The following is a 17,002-nucleotide window of genomic DNA, read 5'->3' as shown; positions in this document are numbered from 1 at the left end:
GAAAATCATAAATTAGACATGATTTCACTGCGATTCACCGTTTATGCTTCAAAGATGCGATGGCATTTTGGTGGCTAGCTATGAACGTATGCCCTGCGCTACAGCGCCATCTATCATATGTTTACTTAACTGCACATTCAAGTACTAGACTTTCATGTATACGACAGACACGGCCTTTGCCCTTCTTTCCAACTGCTGTCATTTGTTGCCACCTAAAAGCACCTCATTTAAAGTTAAAGCTTAAAGGCAACCAAAGCAATATTAGAGCCCAAAATATGGAAATACAAAAAAAGCTGAAATCTTAATGGTAGTGACAACATCTAACACTATTTAGCACATTTGCGTAATAACTTCATACTTTGAGCATTTCAAAACTGCGCAAAAACGTGTCGTACGATGATTCCCTTAGTTTCGAGAGCCTACAAAAACCCCGGCGACGATTTTCAGTGAGTTCTCACATCACAACGATGTCATATTTTTGCATGGTGGCCATGGATTTTGCTATACATTGTGATAGTGTTGTTTGAACTAATCATGTATTGAAATGCCTAAATAAATTGACTTTCAAAAACCGATTTTTGGGCCATAATATTGCTTGGGTTTCCTTTAAAATCTAAAGCACTTAAAGCCAAAAAATGTGGTGGTAGAAATGGTGGTGGCACGTTACATCTGGATGACGTCCCACTGCTGCTTGGCGGTGATTGGGTAGGCCTTGGGCATGACCCTGACCACTTCACCGCTGTCTCCATCCGCGGTGAAACACAGGTTGGAGTCCTGTCCGGACATCAGGGTCCTGTCGTCGTCGCCATGGAACCACTTCTGGTTAAAGCCCTGAGGAGTGAACAAAAACTTTCGGGTCACTAAATAAGGAACCGGACAGGTAGAATTTCGTAATATTTTGGCCTAGTTGCAAAATGAGCCTGTGTAGCCACTTTGGACCCCAGGTACGTAAAAAGAAGAAAATGTTCTTAAACGTCACGGCTAAGCAGGAGGCAAGTCTGAAGTAGTACAGAATACAGACCATCATATAGCAAACGTTTTGAATCTGCGTATAAGGATTTGTGGCTTGGTTTACCTTATTGCAGGGTCCCATGGCGCAGCAGTCAGTTGGGACAAACTGACAGGCCAGTTCGCTCTCGCCGGACGTCAGGTTGGTGCAAAGAACAGAGTCCGAATACCTGAAGATCTAAGAAAACATAGAAACAGGAATCTAAGATCTTATACAATAATCTATTTAGCATCAATCAAACTTAGGCGCACAAGTATGTATTGCACTTTTGTATATCGATAGACAAACAGACAAAAACACCGTTACGTTAATGGTTCAATGTTTTCGACGTTCTCCAAATACGGTTGGAATTTAAAAGTGGTAGCCCTTCGGAACGTGATAATCTTAAGGCAGTGCATACGCGACTAATATTCATTCGTAAAGTTGGACGAAAGAATATTATCAAAATAACCCGTTGTTTTATTGAAAAATGTCGCAAATATTGTTATTTTTGGTTTTGAATGATCACGTTTTCGAAATCCAAACCAAAGAGACATCAAAGCTTCAAACCACTTTGTGAGCCTTTCGCGATTTCCTCATTCCCCAAAAGACTGAAATTCGGCAATTTGACGGTCCTTTTGATAGTTTTCTAGCTGCGGCCGGAAGCGGTACTGCAGATTAGGCTCTGATAGGGTATATCCTCTCAGCATGTAAAAATGTGAAAATATACAGGATTTCAGGCTTAAAGCCTGAGAACATTTCTCAAACTGGTCTAGATGACTTCAAGTAAATTTGGAATGATTTCAAGAATCATTGAAACACGAATTGACTTTAAAGGACCGATTTTTTGGTGCCTACGTAAGCCTATTGTGATACGATATCTCCCATTTATCTAATTACTGAGTATGTCGAAACTGTGTATGAAGCAACGCCCCCTACCGACCTGGCTGTCATCTCCACCGATGTTGGGTTTCAGCACGAGTTGGGAGTTGATGGGGTCGTCTTTGTCAGCCACGGTCAGAAGCATCCCGTTGACGGCATGGCGGATGTACACATACTTCACCGACATGTTTTCTTTGTGGTTGATGTCTGTAGGCATGCAATAACTATATTTCTACCTTTTAATTTGCACAATAGTCTCCGAGAGTCGATGTGAACTGTAAACCCTTTGAATGCTAAGTCAAAAATAGTTACTAGAGCAACTGGATAAGACTTTGAAATTCAGACCGCTGTCTTTCGTCAGTGACCAAGGGAAGGACTGGAAAAACATTTGAATGCTAGCCTTCCTAGGGGGTATGGATCGTGGAATTCGGCAAAAAAAGGAGTAATTGTCAGTCCACGGTAAAGTAAATATTTCCTCCGCGCTTGCCAATTTAAACTGGTGGTGGCCAAGCCCTCCTGGCAAATATTCCCCCTGGCTGGTGTGGTTAGTCCGATAGAATGGTTTGAATGCTATGCCAGGACTTTGCTGATGGCGAGCAATAATTAATGTCCAATGGGCTTCAGGATTAACCCTCACAGCGCCACAGTGCAATATTTAAGACACAAACTTCAAAATCAATCAGGGCAATGCCAATGGGAGGGTTGAAAATGTTGACCCAACTTTTAGTCATTTTACAGACGGTACACTACAATGTATGGAAATCTCTATGACTATACCAACGGGTGCGCTGTTATTGTACATTTCAGGAGTGTATTTACACATACAGACATACGTAGCATACGTAGGTTTGGAAGAAGTTGACCAAACAACAGTCAATAAACAGTACACGTAAGGTATGATCCAGTCAGACTTACCTCGAGTCTCGCTTATTAGAATGTCGACAGTACGTGCAGATGTGAAGGTCGGACGTACCGGTTTTTCAACTCTCATTTTAATCGTCATCGGGCGGATTGAAACCCGTAACTGGATTCCATCACTACGGATTGATCAGACATAACATCTCACTGCACGAAATGGCCTCGGATCCTGACGTATCCTGAAGTATTCTGACGTGATCCGAAACCTAAGATCCGGAAGAATCTTAACGGATCCGGGGCCGTCTATTTCTCGGCAGGCGAATGGGCATCCAAATATTGGGACTCAAGGTACCACTTACACAACTCAAATATGCAAGTGGTACATTGAGTCCCAAAATTTGGATACCCATTAGCCTGCCGAGAAATATACGGTGGATTCTTCCGGATCTTAGGTTCCGGATCACGTCAGGATACGTCATGATCCGAGGCCATTTCGTGCAGTGTCTGTCTCGTCCCTGTCCTTTATTCTTGGCGAAAGATATAGCTTTCCCAAAACCGTAACGCTCTGGAACTTTTGCTAAGATGTTAGGTAACTTTCTCTTGACGATTGTCACTGATTCTATAGTGAATTTTGAAAATTCTAAGCATGCCTTTATGTTTCAGGTGACATAAGACGTGATAGGATCGGACTCAAACTAATTCCAATCGTAATATAAAACTACAAAGAATTAGACATAGTGCCCAGTACGACTTATCTCGTTTAAAACATGGCCCTAAAGCCCCCGTCACAAATAAGAAATTCAGCTCGGCCGACGTGTTGGCGAGCTCCAAATGGGTATTTTCGGCCGAAGCACGGCCGACGTCCTGTCGATTACGCGGGCTTCGGGCGATTTGTAGAAATCAAAGTTGATCCAAATATTGGCCTTTTACCAGGTTAGTCCAGTCGATACTGACTTCGTCCATGTCCAAGAGATAGTACCATCTCGTGGGGGATTTTTAGTGTTCGACGGACGTCGCCCGAGATTTTCATTGGAAAATACGGTCGACGCTCGGGCGATTTTGAAATTCGGCGAGCTTCGGGCGATCTACAAAGTCGGCCGACGCTCGCATAAATTGTGACGCCGGCTTAACCACGTTTTCTGTGATCAGGGAAACCAGTTATGACACCAACGTTAACACCATGGTAACAGCAGGGTCGCCGCAGGAAACAAGGGATTCAGGATGATCTTTTTGGGGTGGGGTGGGGGGCGAAGTCCTCAACATTTTGTTTGGGTGGGGGGATTTCTAGGAGCCTGACAATGTACCAGTAGAAGGGCTGCTAGAACTGTGATTTATTCCGGCCAGACTAACACGGATAAATTAGACACCCAGACGTCAGGTTAGGACTAGCTTCGGGCGACCCGTCACTCAATATAGGTAGTTGTTTACAAGAACGGTGGTTAACGAATGATATACTCGATGTCGACAAAAGCAAATTCATGACTTTACATGGTAGCCTTTTGAGCCCGACTCCCTAATGTTAGACTTTCTTCGCCGTATCGTATCAAACGTACACATTGTAAGGTTGCTAACTGTGTTATATTTCAAATAGGTCTACCACTTTCGACGAAATATGAAACTATAAAAATGTCTATGCTATATTCTCTATAACATATAAACCTGGCCACAAACATACAAATGCACGTTTTTTTCAGAATAAGATCTTGATATTTTTATGTGTGTGTGTGTGTGTGTGTGTGTGTGTGTGTGTGTGTATGTGTGGTGTGTATGTGTGCATGTGTCAGTGTGTGCATGTGCGTGCGCATGTGTCTGCGTGAGTGTGTGTGTGTCATATGGTGTGTGCTTGTATGTGTGTTTGATCAAACGTTATAAGTACGAGATTTAGTTCACATTATTTATTCCAGAAAAACGTTGTTGGGAGCATCTTCACGTTGTGATTACGTCCTGGTGTCTAGATACGAGTCATGTACTGAGAAATGAAAGAAGTCGTCCGATTTCTTGAAAACACGAGGCAACAAATTGAAGCAACACCATTTATTCGTCCCTCACAAGGAACATAAGCAAGCAAACAATAAAACTGATGTATATATCCACAGTCTCCTTGCGTGCACGTGCTTGAAATGTTTGGAGAGATCGAGGCAGAACCAAGATGGCGGCCATGACGCATGCGCACTCTACACGGCCTCCCAGTCCCACTGCTGGCTGGCTGGTGGCGGGTTTCCCTTCTGCTCTACCTTCAGATGGTCGCCTGCAATCAGGAAACATTGCACAAAATTCACATTAAAAATAAAATCTATAATACATTTAGTTGACAGCTTATCTTTACTTAATTTTTACATATCAGAGCGATATTTATACCCTATTTTGTATGGTTTTCAGTCAAAAGCCACATTAAAACAGTCCTGTCCATTTTACATAGTTTACCCCCCCCCCTGTTCTGAGCAACCACCTGTCCTCAGCAACATTTTCCTCAGTCCCTCGGGTGGTTGCTGAATCTAGATTTGACTACACTTGAGGTTGGAAAGACTAAACCTACTGACGATGCTCATTTTAACATCCGGGTACTTTACCTGCGTTTCCTGCGCCTGCGCTGAGCACACGTGTCGGGTCGTCATAACAGGCGATGGTGCCGTCATCGTTACGGAGCCACATCTGATCCTTGGCTTGGGTAGGATCCTTGGAGAAAACAACAACGTCATGAATAGTTATTACCATCTATGTTTTTGATTGCCCTGTGTATGTTGTTATTTGAATATTGTAGAGAGCCAGGCAAAAGTTGGCTTAACTCGAGTCCAAAGTTGAATACTATTAGTGTACTTTCTTTTACCGTTCGTCGTAAGTACTAAGTAATCAAATAATGACCCGATGTATCGCTTGTGTGATGAATAAACTCAATTTCATGCTGGAAAGAGTGAATGGTCTGTTATCAGTTGAGTCTTGTCATCGGTACAATTTGCCATCGTCGTGTTAGTGTTTGGGATGGAAGGTGTGGGGAGGGGGAGGCCCAATAAGACGACTAAGTTCGCGAAGAGAAGGTCTTCGCGAATCTCGCGATCTTAAATTTCTCGCGAATATAAATAGACTTACAGTAAGCAGAAAATGGCATACACAGAATCAGCGAAAAATTCACAATAACGAATAAAGCAAGAAATTTAAAAAAAGTCTAGATATGTCACTGAGTTATGAGATCTTCATATTCTTATTTTGCCGTTGTACAATACATGTTGGCCATAGGTGAAGTACGTTTTTAGATAAGAATTTAACGTTGATACATATGAAGGAAACCGTTACCATCTTATGTCAGTAAAAAATAAACGCGTATACTGTTGGATGTAGATTCCAAGCTGTAAAATGTGAGTATACAGAATACTGCGTTTGGAACATCTTTACCACAACACTTAACTGAAAGCACTGATTGTCTGTGATATATATTCAGGCTAGATCAACACAGATAAATCTCACACCCAGACGTAATTACAAGGTTAGGACTAGCTTCGGGCAACCCGTCACACAATAGGCAGTTGTTAACAAGTATGATGATTAAAGATATGATTGATGGTGAGACCTGAAACATTTGCGTCAAGATGTCAAAAGTTCAGGCACAAAAATTTCATGACGATTGAGACTAATCAATCATTAGCAAACGATTCCGACATGTTTGGAGCCCCCTCTCCCTTCTAGTGAATGTGCACCAGGACTACTTTTTGATAGGTATATGGAATACATGCAGGAAGAGTATCTTATGTTAAAGTTGCTAGAGGATACATATGTGAACAAGGCAATCCATCAAGGCATTCTCGAGTTATCGTGTTATCGTCTCGAGTTATCGTGACAGACAGACAGGTAGACAGACAGACGGATGGACAGATAGGCAGACAGACAGACAGAAAGACAGACGAAAGACAGACAGACAGACAGACAGGCAGGCAGACAGACAGACAGACAAACAGGCAGACAGGCAGACAGACAGACGGATGGACAGATAGGCAGACAGACAGACAGACAGAAAGACAGACGAAAGACAGACAGAAAGGCAGACAGAAAGACAGACAGAGACAGACAGACAGAGCTCAGAGACCGACGGACAGAAAGACAGACAGACAGAAAGACAGACAGAAAGGCAGATAGACAGACAGACAGACAGACAGACAGACAGACAGACGCTACAGAAAACATCATCTCGAAGATAATAGAAGGATGTGTTTCCTACCTTCTGGCAGACGGACATGATGATTTGGCCGGTACCACGGTCATGGATGTGGATGGCCACGTCTTCACCACCGGGCTTCAGGGCGGTGCAGATCTGGTTATATTTGTTGTGTGTCCATTTCTAATTAAGCACAGGATACATGAAAGAAACGTATGAAGTAGAAATCACGAATATGGCTCATTCTACTTTTATTCAAACGAATTGAAAAAAGAAATTGACCCTGATTATTCCTATTTTTGCATCTGCGTGCCTGAAATATGTTTCAAATCTCGTAATATACTCTCAAGGGATAGAAAAAAGCAGATTAATCGACAGGTCAAGTTAGTGCTGGCTAACGTTACCTATGAGAAGCCAAAGGAAAAGAAAAGGCTAAAATCTCTCCGTGCTCCAGTTTACGTACATGGCTATGTCAGCGCTACTAAGGCCTTGACCCAGGTTGAAGATGCATGCGTCAGTAAAATACAAATTGTTGACTGAGCTGTTTAACACCGGAGTGAAACCTTGACATTTTGGGTCAGCCAGCTTTCTCCGTAACAATAACATATACACCATGTTCAGTCATGGGTACAAACACACACACACACACACACCTGGTTGTCCTCCGCGTGCTTGTCGAAGAGCAGGACGGGAGAGTTGAGGACCTGGCCGCCTCGCTCCACGTCCAGCACCCGCCCGGACCCACGGTTCTTGATCACGTACATCTGAGACATGGCTGTTCCTTCCTTTAAGTCTTAAGTCTTTCACCACACTGTGTTGGAGAGAGGGTCGCTGTTACTTCTTTAACAGACAGTCATAGAACAGTGGTCTACAATGTAGCTTGGCTGTGTACGTGTTTTACGTGCACTTATCAATGCAGCCGTTAAGTTGACAAACCGGTCTATGCCACCCAGGTCGTCTGCATCCTGGAGCACGTTTAGCACGTTTTCAACATAAGCCTTATTCTTTTGACCTACGTACGTGTTATGATATTGGTAAAATCAAGCTAAATCGGAGCCATGTTTACTTCTCCCCACCCCATATCCTTTAAACTACTTGATGACGGGTTAAACAAATCGCTGCTTCTCGTGGTGTTGTATTTGACTGTGGTTTGCACATCATTATCTTTAACGACGGCAAATACAGTGATGATAGTCCTTGCTCATCCAGATCCTAACATGGAAAGGGACAAACAACGTGGATGATCAGGGAACGCACGATGAAAAGAAGGGCCCAGGGTGAAGTGTCCCACTCAAGATAGTTAACCCAGAATTATTGAGCTGCAGCGCGTTGTTAGCTATAGGCATTTGTGGATGGTATGACAACGGACGAGAGACTCTGCATACAAAAGATAATGTCAAGAGAGGCGTCCACTCCCTATGATTATCATCAACAAACAATTGTGCCCATTGTTATCTATAACTGAGTACCTGCCTAACAATCTGAGCAGAGACGTCTATATGCTACAACAAATCACATGTAGTTCACATTTCAGTTATAGGAACTTTGTTATTTTTTGATCGAAAATAATTTTTGATTGGATTTTGAACGCCGATTTGCAAGCAATTTGAAGTTTTTTGGTATAATGTCGACCATATGGATGGCCTTGTGAGAGATTTATAAGTTGGCGCTCCCTTCCCTTAAGTAGACACTCGCATTAAGGTATTCCGCTGAGGATTACTCAGAACACCTGGATTTTCTAGAGAACAATTGAGGAATTTTCTCGGACTAATGAAAAAAGCGGAGACGCTTTGTTCCAAGGAATTGTCTTGACAGATCGTCTCCCATGTGATTGAAGAAATCTAGTTCCAATCAATTCTTTGCCATCTTGTTTCTTTCAACATGTGGCAAAGGAATTTCATATCTAAGATATGTTTGGATGTGATGCTATGTCATGCAAACTGCTGGGAGATTATGAAGTTGATAAAGTGAAAACATGAACATAATAAAACAGTGGTTCGAAGCTGACACACCCAGAATTGCAATTTTGTAACCCTTCTACAAAGAATGGCCTTTAAATCAATCATTACGATACTCAGGTGTTTCTGTTATCATCGATATTAAAGTCCTCAGCTCTTAAGGACTACTTAGGTCTTACAGATGGCTAGAAAAATACTGTGGAATTAAAAACCTTTACTAAAAGCTTCTATGCTAATATTCCAGCATAGTTTGTCTTCTCCTACATAGTATCAAACTGGTGTATATTGAGGTTGAATGATTAATTATCCACTGTTCAGGATTCCTGAAACGTACCTTATAAAACCTGTGCCTTGTCAGATCGGCGTCGTCGTCTGCAATGAGGCCACTGGGGTCGAGCTGAGGGACTCTGGAATGTTGTCCGACTCGAAATCACGTGGTCTTAGCTGACAAGTTAGTTTGATAGAGCCTGATAGTATTGATGCATGTGGTTTCATGCATGTGATTAAAGAGATTAGCATCTTTTAGAACGACAAAACCCTTCATAAAATGTTTAATTTCACGGTAGCTTTCAATACGCAAACATCGGGATTGGACAAATCCCGAAACAAATCCAGGTTATTCAACACGTTTCTAACGTTATATTTGAACCGACGATACTGTTCACGTTTTACACTGTTTCTCTTATGCGTATATTTGTATTGTTATGCTGATAGTGTTTAAGACAACCATACTTGGACAACGATGTCTTTTGGCTATCATCTACTCATCATTTACCATTTTCTCTTCAACGTGGCAAGTTTTGCATTTCTACTTATGATGGATTCAATGAACGTTTTGAGGAAATACATGAATGAACCAGTCAGTCACAATACAAAATGTAAGAAACAAGTCTTTATTGAGCAAAGCGACCCATACAATACCAGCACCAACAAGAATAGAAAGAGATAAATGCGATAGTTGAAATCAACGTTTGCATACTGTGCATTCATACATTTTCTTTCTTGGTGTAATCTTTTCATTTCTTTTATGTTTCTTGATGTTCTTCCGTTTCAAAATCGATCTTGCACAGATTCTCTCAATAAGACAATTTCTCAGAACTAGAATTAGCTATAAAATGCGTTTTATTCGAATAACGGTGACGTAGAGCTACTCTATAAATGAGGAAATGTATTGCAAGAAATTAGCGGCGCTCAGACGAATACAATCGTCTGCTTCGAATAAAATGCGTTTGCATGCTTTCTTGCCGCCATCTTTGATGATGACGTGGTTTCTTAGCAGGGCTTCCACTCCCACTGCTGGCTGCTTGTCGGGGGGTTTGCGCGGCGCTTCACCGTGATCTTCTCCTCTGTAGGACAATGGGAAAATGAAAAACAGTCAGGCTTTTGATACAGAAAGTTTTACATCAGTCCTGTCAGGCTTTTGATACAGCAGAAAGCCTAACGTCAATCCTGTTCATTTGGGTTCAAACACAAAACGTAGCTTTCGGAGCTGACCTCAGACGTGTGAGTCTGTCAGGGCAGCAACTTAAAAAAAAGGTAAAGCAGTCATCCTCAATTGAGGTGAAGCATAATGCCGAAGGATTCCAACTAAATATGATTCCCTATCATCTATCAATGATTGGTTGTATCTCTGATAGTATTTACCCTTGGCCTGGCCACCGCAGTCCAAGACCCAATCAGTATCGTCCTTACAGGCGATGGTACCGTCAGCACCGAACACTGACCACTGCTGGTCCTTGATACGGCCATCGGCGGGCTCCTGGCCACACAAAAAAGAGCATGAAGGTCAATGATGAAACGTTAACACAGCTTGAGATGACCATGACCTTAAGTCACAGAATGCAATAGTGAGACTTAGAATACACACGTTAACAGTTCAAACAAAACCATAGCATGCCCAGGACAAAAGATACCAGAACCAGAAGTTCTTCTGCAGTGCTAAGGTCATACACCAGGGGGCCTAAAATCGTTTTCCCAGCACCTACCCACATACCAGATATCATTACAATACGTCAAGAGGTTCTTACGTTATCCTAACTACACATATCCGGAAACACAGACAGACATACACTCAAAAGAAATACCCCCCGTCTTCATAAAGGTGAAGATGTACCGAAGGAGTTTCCTCCTTCTTGTACACTAAGACGATGTTTTGTGTTACCTTGATGCATTCGGCCATGGTCAGCTCTCCAGAGACACGGTCCTTGATGCACAAGGCGATGTCTTTTCCGGAAGGCTTCAACATAGTGCAGATCTGGTCGTGGGTATAGGTCCAGCACTACCAAACAGTAAAAAACATGTTTCAGAAAAACACTGGTGTGGGAGGGGGGCGACATGTGTTTCGCCTTGCTTCAGAGAAAATTTCCGTCTAACTACACAAAACTTCAAAAAATTTCTTGAAATAGGTTTCTAGATCCTTTCTAGTCCTGTTTGGAGGGAAGGATGGCTTCCTAGGGCCTCTTTCACCAAGGATTGCAGTAGATGCAATCCATCTGTGAACCAGAGCTCCCAAGCACATCCACTCTCTCTCGTGACCTCTGACCTCTATTTGAATTGATATAAATAAACTGATTTCGATGCAAATGTCATCAAACATCAGAACACATTCCTTCGTTTGAAATGTTTCATGTTCTCTTTGCTGTTTGATGGATGATAGCTTCGATGCATGTGATTTCATGCATGTGATTGAAATGATTAGCCTCTTGTGGTTCGACAAATCCTTTCATAAAATATCTAATTTCATGGTAGCTTTAATTACTCAAACATCAAGATGACAAATTCCGAAACAGAAAGAAGATGCTGAAATATATCTACCAGGTTATGCAAGATGTTTCTATATTTGAACTGACATGACGATTCTTGAAAAAGACAATAAAGTCAAATAAAGTCATGTTTTAGACTGTTTCTCTTATGCTCATATATTTTTATTGTTATGCTGATAATGTTTACGACAACCATTTGTGGACAACGATGTCTTTTTGCTATCATCTACAGTAACAAAATGTTGCAGAAAAACGTTATACTCTTTAGGAATTGATATAAATAAACAGTGATTTCGATGCAAATGTCAACAAACATCAGAACACATTCCTTCGTTTGAAATGTTTCATGTTCTTTTTGCTGTTTGATGCATCTAAATATGTCAAAGATTCCAGGATGACGTCATGAATAATTATAAATGACGTCATTTCCGTTCTCACCTGATTGTCAGCGCCATGTTCGTCCCAGAGCACCACGGGCGAGCCCACCACTTCGCCTCCCTTGGTCACATCAAGCACCATGCCACACCCCTTGTTCTTGATCATGAACTTTTGTTCAGCCATGGCTCTGTTACGTGGAGGAAGGAAAAATAAAAATATGTCTGTTTGTTTGAACGTTTGTTTATTAATGAGAAGCTCAAATCGGCATACATGCCACTTTACATGATGAGGGAAGAGGCAAGGGTCCTATAGAATATAACAGAGACAAAGATTACATAATCTAAGTCCTAATAACTCTATCAACATATATCATAACATAAACATTTACATGGTACAAAACATATAGTGATTCAGTGATTGATGGTTTCAGTGATTGGTGATTATCGTTTTAGCATTACCATCTTCGATTTTCGACATTTGCGCCATTCAATGATCCTGTCAACAGTGAAAAATTATGCCACTCTTGACAGGATGAACCTATATTTGGGTATATCACACTCTGTGTGTTTAGTCATTTGTTCAACCTTCCTGACCACGTAGATTTCATGATGAAGGGAGCTTTTTTTTGCTAAACTTTTTTTTTATTCGCACGCTCGCATCAGTTTTGGGGTTCCGGAAGGATGTCATCCATATAATCATATCAACATGGCTGGTGAAGTTTTAGTGTCACGAACTGATCGACTACATTTAGGGTCTTCTCTCCAGACAACCTCTGCGAGGTAAACTGAAAACCAGGCGTCGCGCATTGGTGACTCCTTTATGCTTGTTAAACTATTCGTGATTGTTAAGATAAGATTTGACATCCGGAGTTTTTGTCTTCGGTGTCTTTTAACATGATGGATTCAACACAGGCGTTGAGTAGATTTATGTTCGACTGCCAGACTTTGTAATTTTAACCTACCGTGTTTATGGAGATCTTTTTTTCTCTGGTTGGATTATGCTGCTAGTGTTGTTTATGACTAGACTACACTTAGTGCTTCTTGTTGATTGAAGCACGGTTGCTCATCGTTGAAAGCCTTCCCATGACCCACACAAAAGACTTACTGTGAATGCAGAAATGTTCGCGGTTTTCGCGGCTACCGTTTCACCGGGAACTTAAAACCACCGCGAACATTCGTGTCCAATACTGTAGCTGTATGTGACTATTGCGCTGCAGGCAAACGTAAAACCACCGCAAACACTCCATTTTCGCCTTAGCGCGAAATAAAAACCACGCGATCTTAGATGCATTTACAGTAATTTAGTGTAAACAGTGCACGAGCACACTCAGCAAATGGCTCGCATTCCTGACTTATCTTTGCGTATCACTCGGCCGTGCAGAAACGCTGAAACAACTTCTCGACGTGTATTCAAGGATGTCACGCGTGAAAGGGTCGTTAAGGGCACATTTTTCAATTTTGGCGAGAAAATACAAATACTGTAGCTTATTTGTTCATAACATAATCTGTCAACGTGTTAAATTCCTCACAATACCCGAAGGTTCACATTAATTTTGATTCTGACAGCAACTCAAAACAAAACGGCCCGTACTTAACAAGTAAAATAAGCGAGGTCTTCCAAGTTGACAGAATACGTGCTGCGGCGCATGTTGATAAAGTCTAGAAAAACTGGGTCGACAGTTCTGTACACCTGTTTTATCTCAAGACAGTTTAGAAAGAAAAGTGTTGATGTTTCCTGACTGACCCTTTTTTTCTGTCAGCTGATCCATCAAAAGATGAAAAAAAAACAGGGAAGTAAGGAAAATTAAAAGTCATAGTCTTATCTATAAAACCATACTTGTATGGAGTTCATCTAAGTTTTACTGGTTTGTGTTTGCCGTGTTTGGTAATAGTATACGATAAAAGGAAGCATGGTTTAGAGAAAAGGCCAGACGGAAAGAGGGCGTGTTGCCAGTTGACTAAACCCAGGGGACTGTTCACATAGACAGAAGATTATATTTTGTATAGATTTAGGGCTTTGCTGTGGTAATTATTAAAAAGTATGTGACTACCATTGATGAGTTATCACTCAAACAGATGTTTTTGATATCGTCACATATTTCAAATACTCCTACTTTTTTCATCCTTTCCAAGTTCTTAGCCAATATTTCCCCCTTGAGATTATTATCCACGAATGTCTTTCGCAATCTATGCTGCTTAAAAACAGAAGTTTAAGTGTTAATCAAACTTTTTTGGGGGGCAAGTTTTTCAAGTTTTACAAAGGCGTTCTGTTTTTTTCATAAATCTTTGTTGCCAGGTAGGGGATATTTGAGCTTCGGCTGCACCCCTACATACCATGAATAAAATCAAAGAACTCGTAAACGCATGACTGAAACTTCGAAGACGTTTCCAGGTCTTGGATTACTTGTTAAGTTTGCCGACTAACTACTCAAAAGACATATTTGCATGAGGAAGAATGCGAACACAATCTGCCTCACAAAACAGGGAGTAATTTGCGTGAGACAACATTTCTGTCTATTGTGAATTTTCCATTCGTAGATAACATCAAAACGCGTTGTCTCTACATTCTTTCACCAGCGTAAACGGCGGTAATTTTTGTCCAATTAAAACAGGTGGCCCGGAATCGTAGACACTTCTTTCTGGACATCGTCTGCAGACACCACGCCCCCCTTTGCGGTCAACCAATCCCCGCCCTCCATTTCACAAATTCTTTACGCTAAGCCTTGCCTTGATAAAATACACTTGTCCACTTAAATCTCACCATGTATATACGGGCACCACCATGTACTTTAAATCCCTCACTTAGTAGGTTGTTTACTCAAGTTTTGTCGTAAATACCGATAACACCCTGCCAATACTGTAAATACAGAAATGTTCGCGGTGGTTTTATGTTCGCGGTTTTCTTAAACTTAAAACCACCGCGAACTTTTTTGTCCAATACTGTAGCAGTTTGTAACTATAGCGTTGCCGCGAACTTAAAACCACCGCGAACACTCAATTTTCGCCTTGCGCGAAATAAAAACCACGCGAACTTAAATGTATTTACAGTACACTTTGCCCTTTTCCTGACCAGAACATTGAGTGGGGCAAGGGGGTATACAAACACCAGCTTGTTTGTTCTGTGTCACTGCATTTTAAGGTGTGTTAGCTTTACTAATACTCAACACAGGGCGTTCTTTTAAATCATCTTAGTAGTCACAAATAATGCTTGAGAGCTATGGTCTACTTTTGAGCGTTTAGACAGACGCCTTTCAGACAAACTGAGATTATAACACAACTGCTGTTAGTAGTTCTCACAATGATTGATTTGAATGAACATAGACCCTCGATTTGTCCACTTTTGTAGGCGTGGTCGGTGTAAAGGCACAACACCTTGCTGACCAACGTTCGCCATTGTCGGTCGACTGTAGTTTGACAAGTCGAAAACACAAAGATAGTTGTGGCTTGTACGCCGTACGGTATACTATGGAAACCCTAGCCTTCAGCAAGGTCCCCGCCAACTTGAGTGGAAGAATTTAATTTGAAGAGGGATCAATAAACAATACAACTGGATCCGGGACTAGGCCAATTCACCGGTTCAGACTGCCTCAGATGCAGTGAGGCGCCGAAAACTAGTCCACCGTGCGGGCTTTAAATGTGAATGTATGAAGGTCGGTATTTCTGGGTGTTTGTCTTACGTTGTCAGTTAGAAAATCCAAATTTGTTCGCGGCAAGTACCATTTTCTACGCAATTCTGTACCCTAAAACCACGATAAACCTCCTGTACTGACAAAATGAAGACCAAAAGGGTGTGGGAGGGGGGGGGGGGCAAACTAACTAAGGCGCAATAATCAACCTCGACCGTCAAGCCGTGTGGAAAACAAGAAACAAGTACCGCCTCCATTTCAGCAAGAAGTTAACCAAAAACTTGACACTGTACACGCTTGATACCAGTAGAAGCATACAAAATATTGGAATAAAACTGTCCACGACTTCACACACTTCGTCAAGGACACTTCGGCCTCGGAAAGTAAAGAAATTGTTCGCACCCACCTTGTATTCGGTCAGTTGTCTCAGTTCAGCTGGAAGGCGAGCGAAGAGAGTGGTGTCTGGGGCGGCAGACTGATCTTTTAAAACACCGAGCAGCCTGTCAAACCGGTGTCTCAAGAGTCCCGACCAATCATGTCAGCCGACAAGGCGAATGTATACAAACACGTAGTGTTGTACAAACATGGACTTTCGTGAAGATGTCAAGGAAACTCCTGAGGGGATAGGGGTGCCGCCACACCTGTGGTTTTAAACGCCGATTTCTTTTAGTGAGATTCAACAAGAATGTTTCAATACTCGCTGTCTAGAACAAGAGATACAACAAAGTTCTAGGCGAGGCTTTTGTACCTTGAATATTGCCTGCCATAGGTATATTGTAGCCTGTGTAAAAACATGTGCTAAAGTATATGGCGCCAGGTGTGTTTGACTTTCGCGACATGGAAAACCACAGGTGGGCGTGTCTAGTCTCCATGGCTTACGTGACTTGATATCTTGGTACTGACAACTGTTTGCGTGTCAGCTAGCATGTTTTTCGGTTATTATCTCCATGAAAAATGGAGATATGGTTTTGGATGTGTCTGTGTGTGCGTGTGTGTGTTTGTTTGTCTGTTTGTGTTTCCGCACTACTCTAGTCAGCACAACTCAAGAACCTGTTGATGGATTTCGATGATATTTGGTGTGTGGGCCGAAATTCAAGGTCGATATTTTGGCCCCCCTGGTATGTGACCTTGGTACTGCAGCAGAACGTCAGTTTGTGTATCTTTTGACCTGGACGTGCTGTGGTCTTGATTTTTGGTGGGTGGGTGTGAGGTTTGGGTGTGGGCTTTAGAAGGTACACATGGAAAACACACGCTAAGAACGCAAAACAGTGGTACGTGGTGGAAAAAATGGGGTCAGGATATGGGTTGCATTCACTTGCAATTACGTACTTTAAGCCAACTGAATGTTTGATTGTTTTCTAATCCATATATGAATTTCTAGTCTAAATCACGAATAAATTGTAA

The 17,002-nt window shown here is 41.9% G+C and overlaps 3 protein-coding genes across 3 annotated transcripts; all 3 read right to left on the bottom strand.

The window, feature by feature from the left end:
* Positions 1-663: 663 nt before the first annotated feature.
* LOC136446335 (uncharacterized) lies at positions 664-2,081 on the bottom strand. Its single transcript, XM_066444684.1, has 3 exons — positions 1,932-2,081; positions 1,076-1,186; positions 664-831 (listed from the first exon to the last, which is right to left on the bottom strand). The coding sequence occupies exons 1-3, from the start codon at positions 2,055-2,057 to the stop codon at positions 664-666; spliced, it is 405 nt and encodes a 134-aa protein (XP_066300781.1). The 5' UTR covers positions 2,058-2,081.
* A 2,666-nt stretch (positions 2,082-4,747) lies between these two features.
* On the bottom strand, positions 4,748-9,288 carry LOC136445970 (uncharacterized). Its single transcript, XM_066444229.1, has 5 exons — positions 9,168-9,288; positions 7,529-7,686; positions 6,939-7,058; positions 5,299-5,404; positions 4,748-4,976 (listed from the first exon to the last, which is right to left on the bottom strand). The coding sequence occupies exons 2-5, from the start codon at positions 7,646-7,648 to the stop codon at positions 4,903-4,905; spliced, it is 420 nt and encodes a 139-aa protein (XP_066300326.1). The 5' UTR covers positions 7,649-7,686; positions 9,168-9,288; the 3' UTR covers positions 4,748-4,902.
* Positions 9,289-9,712: 424 nt separating this feature from the next.
* LOC136445969 (uncharacterized) lies at positions 9,713-16,139 on the bottom strand. Its single transcript, XM_066444228.1, has 5 exons — positions 16,005-16,139; positions 12,034-12,160; positions 10,995-11,111; positions 10,478-10,592; positions 9,713-10,179 (listed from the first exon to the last, which is right to left on the bottom strand). The coding sequence occupies exons 2-5, from the start codon at positions 12,154-12,156 to the stop codon at positions 10,106-10,108; spliced, it is 429 nt and encodes a 142-aa protein (XP_066300325.1). The 5' UTR covers positions 12,157-12,160; positions 16,005-16,139; the 3' UTR covers positions 9,713-10,105.
* Between the last annotated feature and the right edge of the window lie 863 nt (positions 16,140-17,002).

This window comes from Branchiostoma lanceolatum, chromosome 12 (genome assembly GCF_035083965.1).
Source record: "Branchiostoma lanceolatum isolate klBraLanc5 chromosome 12, klBraLanc5.hap2, whole genome shotgun sequence".
Lineage (NCBI taxonomy): Eukaryota > Metazoa > Chordata > Leptocardii > Amphioxiformes > Branchiostomatidae > Branchiostoma > Branchiostoma lanceolatum.
Note: the sequence above shows the minus strand (reverse complement) of the source record. Positions and strands in the feature narration are given on the sequence as shown.

Bases quoted from the DNA above. Each gene is read 5' to 3' on its own strand.
- LOC136446335 (XM_066444684.1), bottom strand. From the start codon at position 2,057: ATGTCGGTGAAGTATGTGTACATCCGCCATGCCGTCAACGGGATGCTT. The intron at 1,187-1,931 runs GTCGGTAGGGGG...ATGTTTTCTTAG, and splicing joins TCGGTGGAGATGACAGCCAG to ATCTTCAGGTATTCGGACTC. The intron at 832-1,075 runs GTAAACCAAGCC...TTCACTCCTCAG, and splicing joins CCATGGGACCCTGCAATAAG to GGCTTTAACCAGAAGTGGTT.
- LOC136445970 (XM_066444229.1), bottom strand. From the start codon at position 7,648: ATGTCTCAGATGTACGTGATCAAGAACCGTGGGTCCGGGCGGGTGCTG. The intron at 7,059-7,528 runs GTGTGTGTGTGT...GTGCTTAATTAG, and splicing joins AGCACGCGGAGGACAACCAG to AAATGGACACACAACAAATA. The intron at 4,977-5,298 runs GTAAAGTACCCG...TCCTGATTGCAG, and splicing joins CGCAGGCGCAGGAAACGCAG to GCGACCATCTGAAGGTAGAG.
- LOC136445969 (XM_066444228.1), bottom strand. From the start codon at position 12,156: ATGGCTGAACAAAAGTTCATGATCAAGAACAAGGGGTGTGGCATGGTG. The intron at 10,593-10,994 runs GTAACACAAAAC...TTGTGTGGCCAG, and splicing joins CCATGGCCGAATGCATCAAG to GAGCCCGCCGATGGCCGTAT. The intron at 10,180-10,477 runs GTAAATACTATC...ATTGTCCTACAG, and splicing joins CTGCGGTGGCCAGGCCAAGG to AGGAGAAGATCACGGTGAAG.